The sequence below is a fragment of the Canis lupus genome, chromosome 9, assembly GCF_048164855.1.
Source record: "Canis lupus baileyi chromosome 9, mCanLup2.hap1, whole genome shotgun sequence".
Classification (NCBI taxonomy): domain Eukaryota; kingdom Metazoa; phylum Chordata; class Mammalia; order Carnivora; family Canidae; genus Canis; species Canis lupus.
This window is the reverse complement of record NC_132846.1, coordinates 64,319,235-64,336,203: the sequence shown is the minus strand read 5'-3', so window position 1 is coordinate 64,336,203 and position 16,969 is coordinate 64,319,235. Positions and strand designations below refer to the sequence as shown.

Below are 16,969 nucleotides of genomic sequence, written 5' to 3'. Positions count from 1 at the left end.
CATCTCACATCAAGAACATAGAAAGCCTCCCTTCCTTGCAGCTCAGGTTTTGCTACCAAACTACTTTGGGCAACAGCAGACTACCTTTGGGGTTTAGAAGTGACAAATAAAAGGTTGAGCTCCTTGCATTTGAAAAACAGCGTCTCCTGAACTAGCTAGATAAATCATGGAACAGCCATACAGTGGCATTCCATTCAGCTCTTAAAAAAAAAAAAAAAAAAAAGAAAAGAAAAGAAATAGAAAAGAAATAGAAAAGAAAGAAAAGGGGGGAAAAAAAGCAGCTCAATTCATACCAATGTGAAAGCTTTGCCAAAATATACTAAGTGGAATATATATTCTAGGTCAGTAATGACAGCCTCCCTGGTGTGGGTGTGTGTGTGGAGGGGTGGGGTGCTGGTCTTAGTCTAGGAGGGTTGCTATAACAAAATATCGTAGACTGGGGGGCTTATAAACAACAGCAATTTAATTGTCACAGATCTGGAGGCCAGGAAGTCCACGATCAAGGCACAGGCAGGTTTGGTGTCTGGTGAGGGTGCCTCTCCTGGTTCATAGACGATATCTTATTATGGCATCCTCCTACGGCAGAAGGGGCGAGATCGCTCGGAGGTCTCTTTATGAGGTCACTAATCCCGTTGGTGAGAGCTCCACCCTCATGAACTCATCACCTCTCAAAGACCCCACATCCTCATCACTGTAGGGGTTAGGTTTTAACATATGAATTTAGGGGTGGGGGGGCATTAGAGGGGCTCTCACTTGGAATATATAAAAAAAACACTCTCAAAGGATACATCAGCAATTGGTTAGGGTAGTGCTGGCCTCTCTGGAGGGGAACTGGGTACCTGAGCTAACCCCTGGGCCTCCTTTCCCTTCACTGACCAGTTTCTGGATGTCTTGAGAACCCTCGGGGTTATCGATCATATTTTACAGTTCAGAAGATTCCTCAGAATTGGGGAATGTCTGCATCAGAAGAGCTTTTGAGGCTTCACCCTGTCTGTGTGAGGCGGTCCTCACCCCCAAGGCCCCATTAATGTCCCTGTCAAAGGAAGATGATGGGACGGTGGATTATGGTGACCTGTCTGGCCAGCTGTCAGGAAAAATAAAGAGCAGGAAGCAGCAGCGGGGTTCTTAAGATGCTCCATGTCCATTGGATTTGAGAACAGTGTGTCCAGGGAGCTCGTGACTATAAGGAATCCAAGGAGGGGAGAATTCATCCTGTATGTGATACAGAAAAAATTACTCCCTAATTTCTCTTGTGTGGGGAATTTTACTCCCCTTTCTCATCACTCATGGGTCCAAGGTGGGCATGAAGCAAATTTTGTGCTCCTAGGTCTTTGCCTCAACTCTTTCATCAAGTCGTGCCCTCTGCCCTCAAGAGGAGCGAGTAAAGGGCTGAAGGAGGCTGAGAGTTTGGCTAGGGACACCGTCGTGGAGGTCAGAGGTCATAGCATCTGCAGGCAATGTGAGAATCTGTTCTTCCAGCTGGATCAAGGTGCTGTGCCAGAAAAAAAAAATCTGGTCTTTATCAGATCAGTAATGGAATGTGGTAGAAAGATGGACTTTGGCATCAGATTGTCCTGGAATGCTGGGTTCTCTGTTGACTTTTCTGCTCACAGAGTCTGTCCCCACTTCTGTAAATGGGGACAGTGACACTCCCATCTCCCGATGGATCAGGAGACTTGACTCGGGTGGTATGCATGCATGCCGTGCGGCTGAACAAGTGCTCAGCAAGGGGGCTGCTGTCAAGACCATTATATTCTTACTAAGCTGCTTGAAATATTTTGAAAATATAAAGATATTCCTCCAGAGAATTTTCTGAAACCTCAGGCAATGGCTTGTCTGCCAGCAGATGACAAATAGTAAATACTAGTTTGAAGGCCCAGAAGGAGCCTGGCATGGGGCACCTGGGTGGCTCAGTGGGTTAAGCATCTGCCTTTGGCTCAGGCCCTGATTCCAGGGTCTGGGGATCAAGCCCTGTGTCAGATTCCCTGCTTAGCAGGAAGTCTGCTTCTCCCCCTCCCCCTGCCTGTGCTCTTGCTCTCTCTCTCTCTCAAATAAATAAATAAAGTCTTTAAAAGAAAGGAGGAGTCTGGCAGGCCCAGGCCAGAGGTTTGGCATTTTGCACGAACAAGGGTGACAGCGGCACGATTGTGTAGGTGGCAATCATAGCATCTTTTTACGACAGCAAGGTGTTCCAGGCTCGCATTATGGGACTTAATGCTTCATGACATTTGGTATCCCACGCTCGGATTTGGGCCGGGTCAGAGAAGCCATGCTCCAAAGTGCTTTCCATTTATCAAGGGAAAGGAGGAAAGAGGGTAGGATCATTCCTCCAGTTAGGCAGAGGTGGCTTCCAGTGGCCTTTGAGAAGGACCCCTATGGCTGGGCCCTCCCCCTGGGAAAGACGATGAAGTTCTGCGGGTCAGGGAGGAACAGCCTCTGGCGTATGGTCCCTTCTTCCACCAGAGCAAACAAGACAAAAGAGCAGCGCCTCTTCCCAGCTTGCAAGTTGCTGTGTCGCCCTTGCCAGCCACCCAGGCCAAAGGCCACCATTTCCTGGAAGAGATGATGGCCTGCCCCCTGCCCCTCCGCAGAGTAAATGGGCTCCTTGTTCTCAGATCTAGAATGAACTGGCCTGTGGGTGGCAAAGGCACATTGTCTCCTGTGTTGGCAGAGAGAATTATGGATGCCTTGGAAAATAAGGCGTTCGACTCTTTTGGACTCTGTTATGGGCAGTTCCGCTGTGGAGCCTCTGAGTAGCGGGAGGTCATCGTGGAGGCAACTGGCTCTGGATCCCAGGTTCCAGCTGGAAAGCCATCAAGTTCGACTCCTCGCATCGCTGCCTGGGCTCGGCGAGGTGCACCCTGGGAGGCTGAGTCAGGTCTGCGCTGCCGGCCGTGGCCCCGTGGGAGGCATCCGGCTCTGCACCAAGAGTAGGAGCCAGGGAAGAGCCCTGGACACCTGCCAGGCCCCCAGTTTTCAACTGGGAGCTTTTGTTCCCTGGGGAACATTTGGGCATCGCAGTAGGGAGAGGGGAGCTACTGGCATCTAGTGGGTAGAAGCCAGGAATGCTGCTAAACCCCCCACGGTGCCCAGGGCTCCTGCCCGCCCAGGAACCATCCAGCCCAGGAGGTCAGGAGTGCCTCTGGGCCGAGGCTGGCACTCGGGTTGGGCAGATGGCCATTTGAGGTCCAGACTGATGAAGCGCTTGCAAAAGTCCAAAGGGTTTCCGGGACAGTGCCAGATGCCATGTTAGGTGGCTCCTTGGAGTGAGCCGCTTGTGCAGAAAGACAAGGAAAAAAATCCCGGGAAGGAGCTTGCTGTCAGTCAGGACCTTCAGGCCCATCCCTTGGACAGGCCAGTGTCCCAGAAGTTGTCCAGGGATAGTGCGATCGTGGGGTGTCTGGGCCGCAGGCTGGGCCTGTTTCACCGCAGTGCCGCACACTCATCACAGAGGGGCGACCAGGCCCGGCCTCCTGCTCTGTTAGCACCTCAAGAAGTGTCCGTCTACTCCCCAAGCTTTGGGGTTATTAAACGAGTGAGCCTGCGTGCCAAGCATGGCCTTAGAATCTGCACCCCACGCTTGGGGACCCTCCCAGCAGTGGCTTCGGAAGCTCTGTCACTTTCTTAGCAGCTCCGCAACTTTGCCTCTTTGGCCCTTAGGAATCCTCAGCATTCTTACCTATGAAGTGGTATTAATAATCCCTGCCTAGCAGCCTATTTCTGCAGGAGAAGATATGAGAATAAAAGAATATAACAAGAGGGGCGCCTGGGAGGTGCAATTGGTTGAGTGTCCGACACTTGGTCTTGGCTCAGGTCATGATCTTAGGGTTGTGAGATCGAGCCCTGTGTCAGGCTCCGCACTCCGTGCTCGGTGCAGAACCTGCTTGAGAATCTCCCTCTCCCTCTCCTCCCTCCCCTCAACTAAATAAATCTTAAAGAGAATGTGAGAAGGAAGTGCTTTGGAAACAGCTGTGTCAGCACTTATGTGATTCTTCCTTCCCTTTCAGAGGGGCACGAAACTGCTCTTGCTGCCCTTTTGGAAAGGGAAGCAGAGCATCTCACCTCTCATCACCCTGGACCAGTGCCATCCAAGAAACTTCCTGAGATCATGGAAATGATCTATGTCTGTGCTGTCCGGTGTGGTAGCCATTAGCCACGTGCGGCTATTGGATTTTTTAAAATTAATTTTGTTTTAATTCATTTAAGTTTAAGTAGTCACATGTTATATATATAATATCAGAGTGCAGCCATGAACCATTGGCATGGGTGGTTTTTTTTCCCCTCTTTAATACTACTGTGGTTTTATCCCAAAGCCACAGACATTTCAGACATTCCTTTTTTTTTTTTTTTTTTTTTTTTTAACAAAGAGCAACTAAACAGTACTGGGTTTTCTCAGCTGTGTCACCAGCCCTTTGTAACACCTGGACCAAGATCATTCTTAGCTCATGCCAACAGGGACCTTTAAACAAGACTTAGGCTTTGTCTAGAGAACTAGCAAAGGGTGATTCTGGGAAGGAATCTGGAACATAGAAAGCTCCCATGAATCTCATTGGGATGTAATGTCATCTATCTGATGCTTGGGAAGGCAGGCCAGGACCTTTCACGTTTGGTGACCTGATGTCTGGGGTCACTGACATGGCACCTGTTCTCAGAGCCAGAGACAAGAATTCTTAAAGGAACTGTACCCAGGGGAGACTGGAAGGCAACACAAGAGGTGGGACTGGGAAGAAGAGAAAGCCAAGTGAGCATCCAGGAGGCCTGGGCCCCATCCTGTGGGGGGATTCTGGAGGATTCCTTATGTCCTACCAGTGGTCCCAGCTGGCAGCAGGGGGCTAGACTGTCCAGCCTAGCTGCTGTCGGTCACTGGTCAAGGACTCTCCTAGGTGTAGGGGAATAAATTTCCAGGCTCCCCACTGCATGTGTATCCACTCCAGCAGCCTGAGGCAGTCTTCCCAAGAAGGGCTCTAGGTGCCTGAGAAGGTCGTAATGTGGCTTCATATCCCCTGTACCCCAGCACAGGTGGAGAGGACCATACCTTCTAGTGCTCACCTCCATAGCCAAGACAGAGGCGGGTGGCTGCAGAAGCTGATGTTTGAGTGCCAAACAAACAAAAAGACCCCAAGATGTACTGAGGGGGATCGAGAGGAGGAAGGAGGGGCCAGTGGCTCTCCCGTGTGCTTGAAACTGCAGGATGAGGGATGGGATGGAACTGCCTGTCCTTCCTCACAGCTAAGCCAAGGGTAAGCTTGTCATCAGATTGGGAGCCAGAAAGAGCCTTGGAGGCTGCCGCCAAAGTGGCGGGCTGTACCTGCCTTAGAAACCAGCCTGTTCCATTGTTGGACAGTTAAAGGGTGTAGACAGTTCTTAGGGATGTTAGTCCTAAATCTACCCAAATGTCGTTGCTTCTGCTGTTGGGAGAACCACTGAACACATTGTTGTGGTGACTGCCAGGATGATACTTGACACGTTATCATGGCTGAGCCCCTCCATGGCTGAACCCCAATCTTCCAGGGAAGGGTTGAGGAGCTTGTATCGTTTCAGTGCACCATCCAGGGTCACTTCGCACATGTGATACGCGCAGGGCAATATCCAAACTCCGGTCAGTCCTCTGCGCTTTCGCCGTGTCATCACACTGTCATTGTTAAAATTCACAGGCCAGACAGAGCCTGAGCCCCATGCCTAGAGACCTCCCATCAAGGTATTGGTGTAACATTTGGAGTGAAGCACCCTTCCAAGAAATAATATAAGAGTGGAATGGTTACTAGCAAAATGAAAATTGGGGCTATAATTTCAGGATGCTCTTGGATCACTCTCCTAAGTTTGTCAAACAGTCTCAGGTTAAGACCACCCCAAGTTAGGTAGGGATAGACAAACCTTTTTTTTTTTTTTTTTAAGATTTTATTTATTTATTCATGAGCCACACAGAAAGAGAAGAAGGGACACAGGCAGAGGGAGAAGCAGGCTCCCTGAGAGGAGCCTGTGCAGGACTCAATCCCGAGACCCTGGGATCACGACCCTGAGCCGAAGGCAGACCCTCAACCACTGAGCCACCCGGGTGTCCCGGCAAATTCTTTCTGTCAAAGGCCAGATGGTAAACAGTTCAGGCCTTGCAGGGCCATACTGTCTCTGTTGCAGTTATTCAGCTTGGCTGATGCAGCCAGAAAGCAGTCACGACCATATGTGAACAAGTGGGTTTTCCAATAAAACTTTATTTCCAAAAACAGGTGGTGGGCCACATTTGGCCTAGGGATCAGGGTTTGTCAACCATTGGTCCAAGGTGATCGTGAACCCCTCTTCAACATGATTACAACTGTGTAGACGGAGCAGATTCTATCAGAGGGGGCATTCATGAGACCCCATCATGTATTACTCGCTGGGTGGGAGGGAAGAAAGCAATTCAACATCTGTTCAGTATCAACTAGGTAACTGGGGCTCTGCTGAGCATTTAATATATTCTCTTGGGAGCATTTTCCCACCCCAAGGTCATGAGCGTCTCACAAGTAAAGACAGGCTCATTATTCTCGATCAACCATGTTCAGGGCATTATTGTTTTTTGCTTTTTGGTTTCCCGCTGTTTGAACCTAAGGCATGTGGGCAACCGAGTGTCTCAGGGAGACCGGAATCAGCAGGCATCGGTCTGGGGGTTCCTGAATTTGTGTCCATTCTCTAGTGGACCTGAGCATCATGAGGGCAGGCCCCTTTCTGTTTCGCTGACCCTCCCATCCCCAGGACCTGGCACGGGGCGTGCACGGCACAGAGTAGCAGGCTCTTAGCAGACACGAGCGAGGGAATGGATTAGCACGGGAATGAGGAGTTGTCAGGGCCACGAGGGTGGGCTCAAGTGGTCACCCAGGGCCTTCCCCCTGTGGCATCATCCCGTCACTTCTGTGCCATTCTGAAGCTGCCAAGTGGGGACCTTCTGGGCAGCGGGGCATCTGCAGCCCTGGGTGGCAACAGAAGGCTCAGGGCGTCCGGGGAGGGTCCCCGGGGCAAGGAACAGAGAAAGGATGGATTGCAGCTACATAAAGCGAGGAGTGCTGTTGACTAACAAGTCCTGGCCTTCAGGAGCCTCACAAAGAGGGCTGTTTGGGCGAGGAACAAGGGGAGGCGTGTTCTGCAGTGGCCACCAGAAGCATAATTAATTGCACCAGGCAGCGGCCTGCTGTTCTCAGCTCCTGCCCGGGCCTCCGCCCAGATCTTTCCCTTGCATCAGGAAAAGCCGTGGCTGCCCCCACCATGGAGACTGAAACCCAATTCATAATTTTCCTTTCCTAATTAGGCACGGGGATGATGGAGACAATTATTAATAATGTATTGGGTTGTTTTTTTTTTTAATGCCCCCCTCAGGAGCCGGGCCTGAGAACAGTGTCCTTGATGATAAGCAGCCACACCGCCACCACGCTGGGCTCCGTGCCCAGGACGCCAGGCAGAAATAAATAAATCAGAGAAGTGAGTGTCCTGTGGAGTTCGGGCAACAGGCTGGGAGTCACAGATGGAAGGGCATGGAGCCCCTCCCCAGGGCTTCAGCAGGGAGGTCCCGGACACTGGGGTCCTGGGGGGCAGCAGAGAGGCTTGGGTGCCCCCTGCCTGTGGCCCCCCTCCTTCCCCTGCTGACCTAGACCAACCCACATAGGACCTTTCCATAGGGCGGCCCCCTCTCCCCCACCCTGTAGGGCTCAGCCTAAATACCACCTCCTCAAAGAGGCTTCCCCGATGCCCAGGTAACACCGAGGTCCCCTTTCCATGCACAGCCTCCCTCCCTCCATGGGACCCTCCTGTCTCATTTTGTCCAAGGTGTATCTTTGGGCCTGGATTTGCTTGCTTGTTTCTGGGTGGGGGTTGCAGGTTGGCCCTGGAGCCAGATGTCTGGGTTCAGATCCCAGCTCTACCACCTGCCCCAGGACGTTGGGCACCTTCACGAACTGTCTGCCGGTCCTGGTCCGGCACTGCATTCACCCCCCAGGCACACCCTCAGCACCCTCAGCCCCAGGCCACCCTCCCTTCACACAGCCTGGGGAAAGCCAGCCTGACCCTGCAGTCCCAGGCATGGGGTGAAGGCGTGTGGGGTGAAGCGGCTGGCCCTGGACCGGACTCACTTTAGGGTCCCTGCCCACCCCACCACCCTGGACACCTGTCCCATCCTCGCTCAGCTGCTGACCCTGCTTCCTGCTTCGCCGAGACAACAGAAACCATTGGAAGGAAGGAAGCGACCCCTGAGCCCGCTCTGTCACCCACCCATACACTCCTCTCTCACCTTTCCTACATACTGGGGCGCCCACCTGTGCATGGGGCCCATCCCCTCTCCTGGGTCACACCCAGCACCCGCCCACACATCTACATGCACACACATCCACACTTCCGTGAACTTGACCTTCCAGATGTATCCAGAATCCACCCTTTATCCACACCTCCACTGCTGAGCCCCATCTGAGCCACAATCCTGTTCATCTTAGACTATTGGCAGTGACCCTCCAGCTTCCTACACACTCCCCCACCCTGCGCCACACACACACACCACACACACACACGTCTACTCTAAACATAGAGCCATTCAGTCAATGTGAAGTCAGACCTGACCACCCCTTCTCCAATGACACCTCATTTCTCAGTGTAAAAGCTTAAGGTTTTCTCATCTCTCCTGTCCTTCTCTTGCCTGCTTCATCCCGGTCACAAGGGCCTCTTTGCTGCTCCTCAGACCTGCCACATCCCTGCTGACCTCAGGACCTTTGCTTTGGCTCTTCCTCCAGGCACCTGTGTGATGAACCCCCTTTGCTCACCTGTTGCCCCTTGAAGCACCGTGGCTGCCCTAGTTCACATTGTAACCCACCCACTCTGCACCCCAGCACCCTCAGCCCCCCAAAGCTACTTTGTTTAGGGGTAAAAAAGGACATGGTGGTGTCCACGAGGAAAAGAGGCCTTCCTATTTCCCTGCTTCTCCCTTAACAGCAAGGAGACAGTTCTGGAAGCTGCCAGCAGGCTTTTCCTCATGTCATTGGCCTGATCTGCATGATGTGCCCATGTCTGAATCAGTTAGGGTCAGAAGGACTGGAACGACCAGACCTGGCTGACACCACTGAAAACCCACCTCCTGGGTGGACACGCCTTTCCAAAGCCTGAGCCTGTGGCGGATGGGGGGACACGGGAACCTCTGGCCGTGGGGGTGGGGGGATTGGAAAGACGTATCACAGGGGGGTTCTATCCCATCCTCAAAGCCTGAGCCAGACTCCTATTAGCAGAGAAGGGGCGAAAGCCACCCCCTGGAGCTGAAGCGCACATGCTCACTGCTTTTATCGGGCACAGGTGCCAAAGGAGACTTTTCTCTCTATATGTAGGGGCTTGTTCCAGAGGTTTGCATGGTGTCAAGGTCTGATCTTGCACTTGTGGCTGTGAAGGCTGGCCACACGCCCTGGCACCTTGGGTGGGAGATGAGCGCGCGGCCCCACCCCCGAGCTGGCCCACGGGGGAGGGTGGACGGCCCTGGCACAGGCCTCCCCGTGGATGCCCTGTGCCCGGGAATGGATGGCAGTGAGCTGAGTCGGCCCCTTGTGTGCCAGGAACAATGGGCTCTGTGTGGGGGTGGGACACGGGGACGGAGGCGCCCCCACACCCCCTCCTTCCGCAGTGGGGCTGGGGACACCGAGGCAGAGGCAGGGAACGGGCCATCAGCCATGAAGGAGCTTGTGGGAGCCGCGTGCCCTCTGGTTCCGGGGGCCGGATGTAAGGCAGGGCAGAGATGTGAGGACGAGTCTGCTTCTCTGCGCCCCAGACCCCTCCTTTGACCACAGGAGACAGGTTGTGTCCCCACACGAACGTGTCAGCAGAGCTCCTGGACCCCACCCCATCCTCGTGTTGGGCGAACAGGCTGAGGCGGGGGCCGAGAGTTGAATGGCTCCAAAATGCTCTTCAGACTTTTGGTAACCCGGGGCGCACTTTGCCCAGATGGCTGGGTGGTGTCTTCTAGACCCTTCCTGTGGGTGGGAGGGCCCGGCACAGAAAAGGGGCTCCCCTACACCCTAAGGGCCAGCTGTGCCAGGAGGCCATCCCTGAGAGCGGGGCCGCGTGACTCCTGTGTGGTGCCCGACACACAACAGTGGCAAGTCCCTGGCGGTGTCACGAGCCCTGGGCCAGCTCCCAACGGGGGACCCCAGTATGGGGTGAACGTGTCCTCTGGTTGGGGAGCGCATTCATGGGCATCAGCCTCTTGAGGGAAGCTGGTGGCAGCTCAGGGGGCCCTCTGCGCACCTGTGCTCGGTGGCTGTGACCCATTGATGGGCCGGAGCGTGACTGCGGGGAGCTAGCAGTGCAGGGGGGCTGCAGGCTGACCGGCCTCCCGCCCGCTCAGTCAAGGCCGACTCAGTGTGCTGCCATTTCAGCTCTCGAGTCAGTCGGGAAACAGCACAGGCAACCTTGGCGTGAGTCATCAAAGACTTGGAAAGTTGGGAGAGAAGTCTAAAATGATTCCCCTGGGGCCGAGTGAACACCCACGGTGTCACCGGCAGTGCCTGGCGCTCAGGCTGCGCTCGAGAAATGAGGAGCCGCAGGACGCGAGTGGTTGGCCACTCAGGGTGGCCACTCAGGGTCAAAAGGCCAAACCATGGATAAATCCATAGTCTCCATCACAACGGATAAAATCATGTTAAAACAAAGGACGGGGGGGTGCGCCTGGGTGGCTCAGTAGGTTAGGCATCTGCCTTCAGCTCAGATCATGATCCCAGGGTCGTGGGATCGAGCCCTTCCTCAGGCCCCCTGCTCCAAGGGGAGTCTGCTTCTCCCTCTCCCTCTACCCCTTCCCCGGCTTGTTCTCTCTCTCCCTCTCCCCCCCCCTCTCTCTCTCTCTGTCCAATAAATAAATTAAAATCTTAAGAAAAAAAAAGGACAAGGCTATAACTCCCTTCTTCTAGGAACCATTGAAAAATATCTTGCAAACCCGAATTGTTTCTCCCCTGCTGGCTGCCCCTCTGATTCATTCCTGCCCCACTGCGTACCCCGCTGCCCGTCAGGCACCTCCTGTGTAGAGCTGGCAGGCAAGGAGATGGAAGTGGCAGGTTCCTGATCACACGTAAGCATGTTGAGTTGACCATGAATGCTGTCGCAAGCACACTTGGGTTCGAATCGTGATTGTTCTGCTGACTGTGTGGTCTCAGTTTCCCCACTTACAAAAGGGGATTTCAGTGGGCTCTGCACTGCCATGACCAGTCGCGTGCCTTGGAATCAGTGCCCAGCAGGTGATGATGGTTGCTACTCCTGGGACCCTCAAGAACCCTGCCCCTGCTGTCTCATCTGATGGTCACCAATACCTGAGAGCGATACAGGGAAGGTGCTGGTCAGCGGGAGCACTGGGGTTGGGGGCTCCTGCCTGACCTCACAGGCTCCCCTGGGGCACTGGAGTCTCGTTGGTCTGCTCAGGCTCCTTGATACCGTTCAGATGGGCACATTCACAGCTGCTTCTTTTCTAGACACTTCCACAAGATGACCTCCTTTTCATCTCTTTCTAGCATTTGCCACTCGTGCCATTATATATTCCTTGGTAGATTTCTTTGTAGGCTGTTGGCTTCCTCCCCTCTTCTGGAAGTACCCTGGGGGGAGACCATATCCATCGTGCTCACTCCCTGGACTCCCAGTTCCAGCTCCCCAACTTCACGCAGATGTCTGGATCCTGCTGGCTTCTCCCTTCCAGGACCGCTCTTTGCAAACTCTCGGGCAGTGATCTGGGGCAGCCCGAACTCCCCTTCTTCGTTTCTTGTACTTCAGAGATCAGTGCCTTCTGTTGCCTTGATGTCTGCTATTTTGAAAACCATTGTCGTATGTATTTGGTATATTTTGTAGATGTTTCAGATGTGTGTTTTTTTGGGGGGGGAACAAATCTGTCCCTGTTACTGTATCTTGGCTGGAAGAAGTCTCTAATATGAGGAGTTTTTTTTTTTAAGCTGTATTTATTTATTTATTTATTTTTATTATTTATTTGTAATTTTTATTTATTTATTTTTTGCTGTATTTGTTTTAAAGAGAGAATGCAAGCTAGGGAAGAGACAGAGGAAGAGAGAGAGTCTCAAGCAGACTCTGAGCTGAGCATAGAGCCCGACTCGGTTCTGGATCCCACAACCCTGAGATCACACTACCTGAGGCGAAACCAAGGGTTGGACACCCAACCAACTGAGCCACCTGGGCACCCCCCAAATATAAGTTTAAATGATACATTTCTTGATTAGAAAGAAAGCAGCTCCTTTGATAAAGCAAAACTGAGCCCAGGTGGTTCTACGCCGAGCTCTGTGGTTGTTACTTTTATCATCTTTATAGACGTCAGGAGTGTTTAATGAATACAGTAGACAGAGCTTTATTGAGTAGAGACAGGGAGAGAGGGGGCTGCAACCCCTAGAGGTCAGGACAGCTCCTGCCTTTCTGTCAGTGTTTGCAGAATCTTGGCCACAAACAAGGGGCTGTGCCAGAGGGAGCGGAGCCCCGGCAGTCTCATGTCTGGACTTCACACCCGGCTTGTCTCAGCCTTCCCTGCCTGACCATCTGCCTCTCATGGACATCACCCTCTTCCTTGATCCTTCGCACCAAATGGCCTCCTCTCCTCAAGCCACAAATGACCTGCACCTCGCACGTTAGCAAATCTGCATGTCTCATCTCCTCTTGGAGCCTGCTGGCCCCTTGAGCAAAGGTGACCAGGTCTCAGCCAGCCCTGTGATGATCTGTGGGCAGCTGGTACCAGACCTGGTAAGGGCATGGTTTCTAGCAAATCCATCTTTGCACTCCCAGCTCCTAGCATGATGCTAGAGCATGGCAGGTGCTCAGCAAATGCCTGGTGGATGAATGAATGAATGAATGAATGAGCACCTTCATGATGCTATCTTCTCAAATGTGCACCATCAGGCTGCTCACATGCTAAGCTTATCACATCTGCAAAGGAGTCCTGGCCACACCAGTAGGAAGGAAGTTCAGGCAGGAGCAGACCTGGCCTGAAGCCCAAAGCTTGGTGTCCCGATCGCTGGCCCCTGGGAAAAGTTGCTTCTTGATCCTGGGTGTCCGTGTGTGTCCTTTTGCTGAAATGATACTTCTCAGGCTTCCTCCAGCTCCAACAGTTCCTGATGCTTCTTAATGTAAAAAGAATGACTGGAGCTAGGAGACATAAGAATGCATTGTTTGAACACAAGAGCCGTTTTCTTGGCAAAATCCAAGATTTATACCCCCAGGCTAGATTCACAAAATACCTCTCTCTTTGCTCATGTGTTAGCTTCTTGCCTGGAGTAGCTTCAGCTTCCTCACATGCATGTGCTGGGCAGCACGCTGCTGAATAATATCAGGGGCCCGACGCAGAAGGACCCTCTCAAACCAGTCCCCCTGCTTTCTATGTCGATTGTGTTTGGGACGAGTAAGCAAGAAGGAGATCCCCACCTCATTACCAATGAACGTAAAGAACCTCAAAAGAGACACTCTGAAATTTGGTGTCAGATACCAAAGGCGGTTTCGGATCAACCCTTCTGTTTCCCGTTGATGGTATTTCTCAACGAGGGCCTCAGTGGCTTTTTTTTGGAGGGACAGTTCAATCTTGTAGGAATATCCAGGCCCCTGTTGTTTTCTGGAGCTCCTGGGCTCACTTACTGTGACAACCAAAGACAGCCCCCCTCCCCTTATTTCCAGGGACCCTCTGGAGAAGGGCTGCCCACAGCTGCTGTGAGCCCCGGCCCCCTGTGGGTCCCCTGTGGACAGGTGTGAGGGTCCCCTTGGGCTGCAGGCATGGCCCTTGGGACTTGGCCCGGAGGTGTTACAGCCTGAGGTACAATTGACAGAAGCCAAAATTGCTTCCCTTTGTGGCAAAAACAAGGAGGCAAGCCCTTTGGGGTTGGGATCCCCCTGTATCTGGTTGCACTCCTGACTATCATGCACTGACCATTGGAGGGAAAATGGGGCCTGAATCTGTGCTGGGTCACCCCAGGAAGACTCAGCCAAGCCAAATTTGGGACATTTGGGATACACCAAAATGTGGAACTGGGGTAGGAGAGCCAGGCTTCTCGGAGGTTTGCGTTTGATATTTCACAAAAACAAAACAAAACAAAAAAACCACTGAAGAAATTCATCATGGGAAAAATGAGAATCCTCTTGGATCTCCTTTCCCTTATTTTAGAGTTTATTCCTATCTTGAATTTCATATTCTGTATCTTTTCAGTGTTGGAGTTCTTAATGGCCTGACCCGGCCCTGGCTGAGAGCAGCCATGTGGCTCGGTGACATCCCTGTCCTGGTGTCTCAGGAAGCATTTCTGAACCAGCTTGGTTGTGTGGTGATCTGAGCCCCAGATCTGGGGACCTGACATTTGTTAAAGGGGCTTTAGCACCTGCTCCCTGCAAAGAGCACTTAGTGGCTTGCTGGGTCTCCCCACCCAGCTGCAACAACACCACAATCTGATAACAATTTGGTAACTTGGAACTACCCTGCTCTGCTTACTCCTCTTTAATTGTTCCCGGCAGGCATATACAAGAGAAAAGGCACTTGGGGAAACAAACAGGCAGCCTCTTATAAAGTTACTCACACACACACCATAGGGCCCAGCGAGCCCAGATGTTTATCCAGGAAAAACATGAAGACAGGTCTAGGGGAGCCCTGGGTGGCTCAGCGGTTGAGCTGCCTTCGGCCCAGGGCGTGATCCTGGGGTCCCGGGATCGAGTCCCACATCGGGCTCCCTGCATGGAGCCTGCTTCTCCCTCTGCCTGTGTCTCTGCCTCTCTCCTCTCTCTCTGTCTCTCATGAATAAATAAATAAAAATCTTAAAAAAAAAAAAAAAAGATCTAGACCATGTTTGCAGATGCTTCTAGCAGGTCTATTCACAAAAGTCAAAACCTGGAAACAGCCCAGGAGTCCACCCACAACAGGTGAACGGATAAACAAATTGTGGTTTCTTCATATAATGGAATACCACACTCAGCAATAAAAAGAAGGAACTTCTGAAATTTGCGATAACGTGGATAAATCTCAAAAACATCTTGCTAAATAAAGGGAGCAAAGATATAACATACTGCATGATTCCATGTTCGGACTTTCAAGAACAGGCAAATCTAATCTTTGATTTTATTTTATTTTTAAAGATTTATTTTTATTTATTTATGATAGACATAGAGAGAGAGAGAGGCAGAGTCACAGGCAGAGGGAGAAGCAGGCCCCATGCCAGGAGCCCGACGTGGGACTCGATCCCGGGACTCCAGGATCGTGCCCTGGGCCAAAAGCAGGCGCGAAACCGCTGCGCCACCCAGGGATCCCCTAATCTTTGATTTTAGAGAGCAGAATAGTGTTTGCCTGCAGCGCAGGGATTGACACAGGGCAACTTCCTGGGGTGGTGGGAATATTCTATGTCATGACAGAGGTGTGGCTTAGGCAGGTGAACTCATTTGTCAAAGCGGATCACACTGGACACTTCAGAGGGTTAAGAATCACCGTGTGCGGTTTACACCGTGAGGAGTCAATTCTGAGAATGACGGTAGAGACGAAAGCATCTGTGGTATCCCCGGGAAACCATTCACTTACTCCCCATGTTCTGTGGCACCCCTGAAAGTATCGATTATTAAGTGGACACAGAGTCTAGGGCATAGTTTTGATCCCTTTACATAAAGCCACAGGTCTTGAAGACTTGCCCAAAGCTAGTAGTGTCTGTATATCTGTCCATCCGTCTGTCCCTCCCTGCCCCCCTCTCTCCTCCGCTCCCTCCCTCTTCTCCCTTCTTTCTCTCTTTTCTCCCCTCCACCCCTCCTATTTCTTTTGCAATTCGGGGCGCTCCTTTCCAGCTGTGTCTGGACCTTTCAGGGCCTCTGGGATGAGGCTGTGTGATGTCTCCACGGTTCTCAGAAGAGTGAACCAGCTTTGCAGCGGGCCTCGTCCACCCTGTGCTGCGGTCTGCCCCGCACAGCTGGTGCCAAGTGTGGGGGGGGGGACAGGTTCACCCCGGGTACCCCTTCCTTGGATCAAGTAATGACAAAGGGGCCCTGTGGCACAGCTCAGGTGCTGTGTCAGCGACAGACTCTGCCGGGTTTCGGCCAGTTGAGACGGCTGTAGGTACTCCCCACATGGGCCGGATCCAAGCAGGGAGACAGGCTGCCTCTTGGCTTACCAAACTGACATTGATGGGCCTCCCTTTCTGTCCTCCCTCCTGGAGCGTGCCCTGTGCACCCTGCTCCCCACCCCCACCCTCGGAGGAAGTGGATCTAATGCCTCAACTGAGAGAATGAGATGTTCTGTTATTTTTCATGGGAAATTAAACCTGACCCTGCTGTCAGTTAGCTCATGCCAAGGGAGGATGGATGGCCCGGGCCTCAGCGTTAACCCCTGCTCAGAGCACGTGTCTGGCGGGGGGCCAGGCATGACGTCACCTGCCGCTGGGGTGGGGGTGGGGACAGCGGCCCAGGTCAGGAGCCTCCATCCCGGGGGCCGGATGATGGTGAGGACACTGCCGTGTCACCCGCCACGGTCCACCTCCGACGCAGCCGACACCTGCTCCTCCGGGGGAGACTCAGCCTCTTCCTGTGTCTTTCAGCCCCCAACTCTACCTCGTGCCCCACTGAGGAAAGCTGGTGGTCGGGGCTGGTGATCATCATCGCGGTATGTTGCGCCTCCCTGGTGTTTCTCACTGTGCTTGTCATCATTTGCTATAAAGCCATCAAAAGGTGAGTGCTCGCTGGGCTCTGAGCCCCGACGGGGCTCCGCCTGGGCTGGGGCCGCTCCGCCCACCCCCATCGTGTTTTTTGAAACCATAAAAATTGTTAAGCATTTAACAAGCAGGAAGGATGTACAGTGAATGCCCATCTTCCTTCAGCCAAGCAGTGAATGAGCGCCAGTTATGTGTTGGGTCCAGGGCAGTGAGTGTGTGTGTGTGTGTGTGTGTGTGTGTGTGTGAATAGTATCCCTACCTGGAAGTCACAGCCTGCCATCAGGAGCTCACTAAGGCACCTGGGAGTATGGACATGATCCTTGCAGGGTGCC

The 16,969-nt window shown here is 52.7% G+C and overlaps 1 protein-coding gene across 3 annotated transcripts in view; it reads left to right on the top strand.

The window, feature by feature from the left end:
• The window catches only part of PRIMA1 (proline rich membrane anchor 1), a 60,056-nt gene that overhangs the window by 28,184 nt on the left and 14,903 nt on the right, over nt 1-16,969 (top strand). For all 3 annotated transcript variants that reach the window (XR_012037140.1, XM_072839756.1, XM_072839755.1), the window contains exon 4: nt 16,524-16,653. Coding sequence is in view for 2 of the 3 variants with exons in the window: in XM_072839756.1 (XP_072695857.1) it covers nt 16,524-16,653 (130 nt within the window). In the remaining variant the exon portion in view is untranslated. The remainder of the gene's footprint in view (nt 1-16,523; nt 16,654-16,969) is intronic.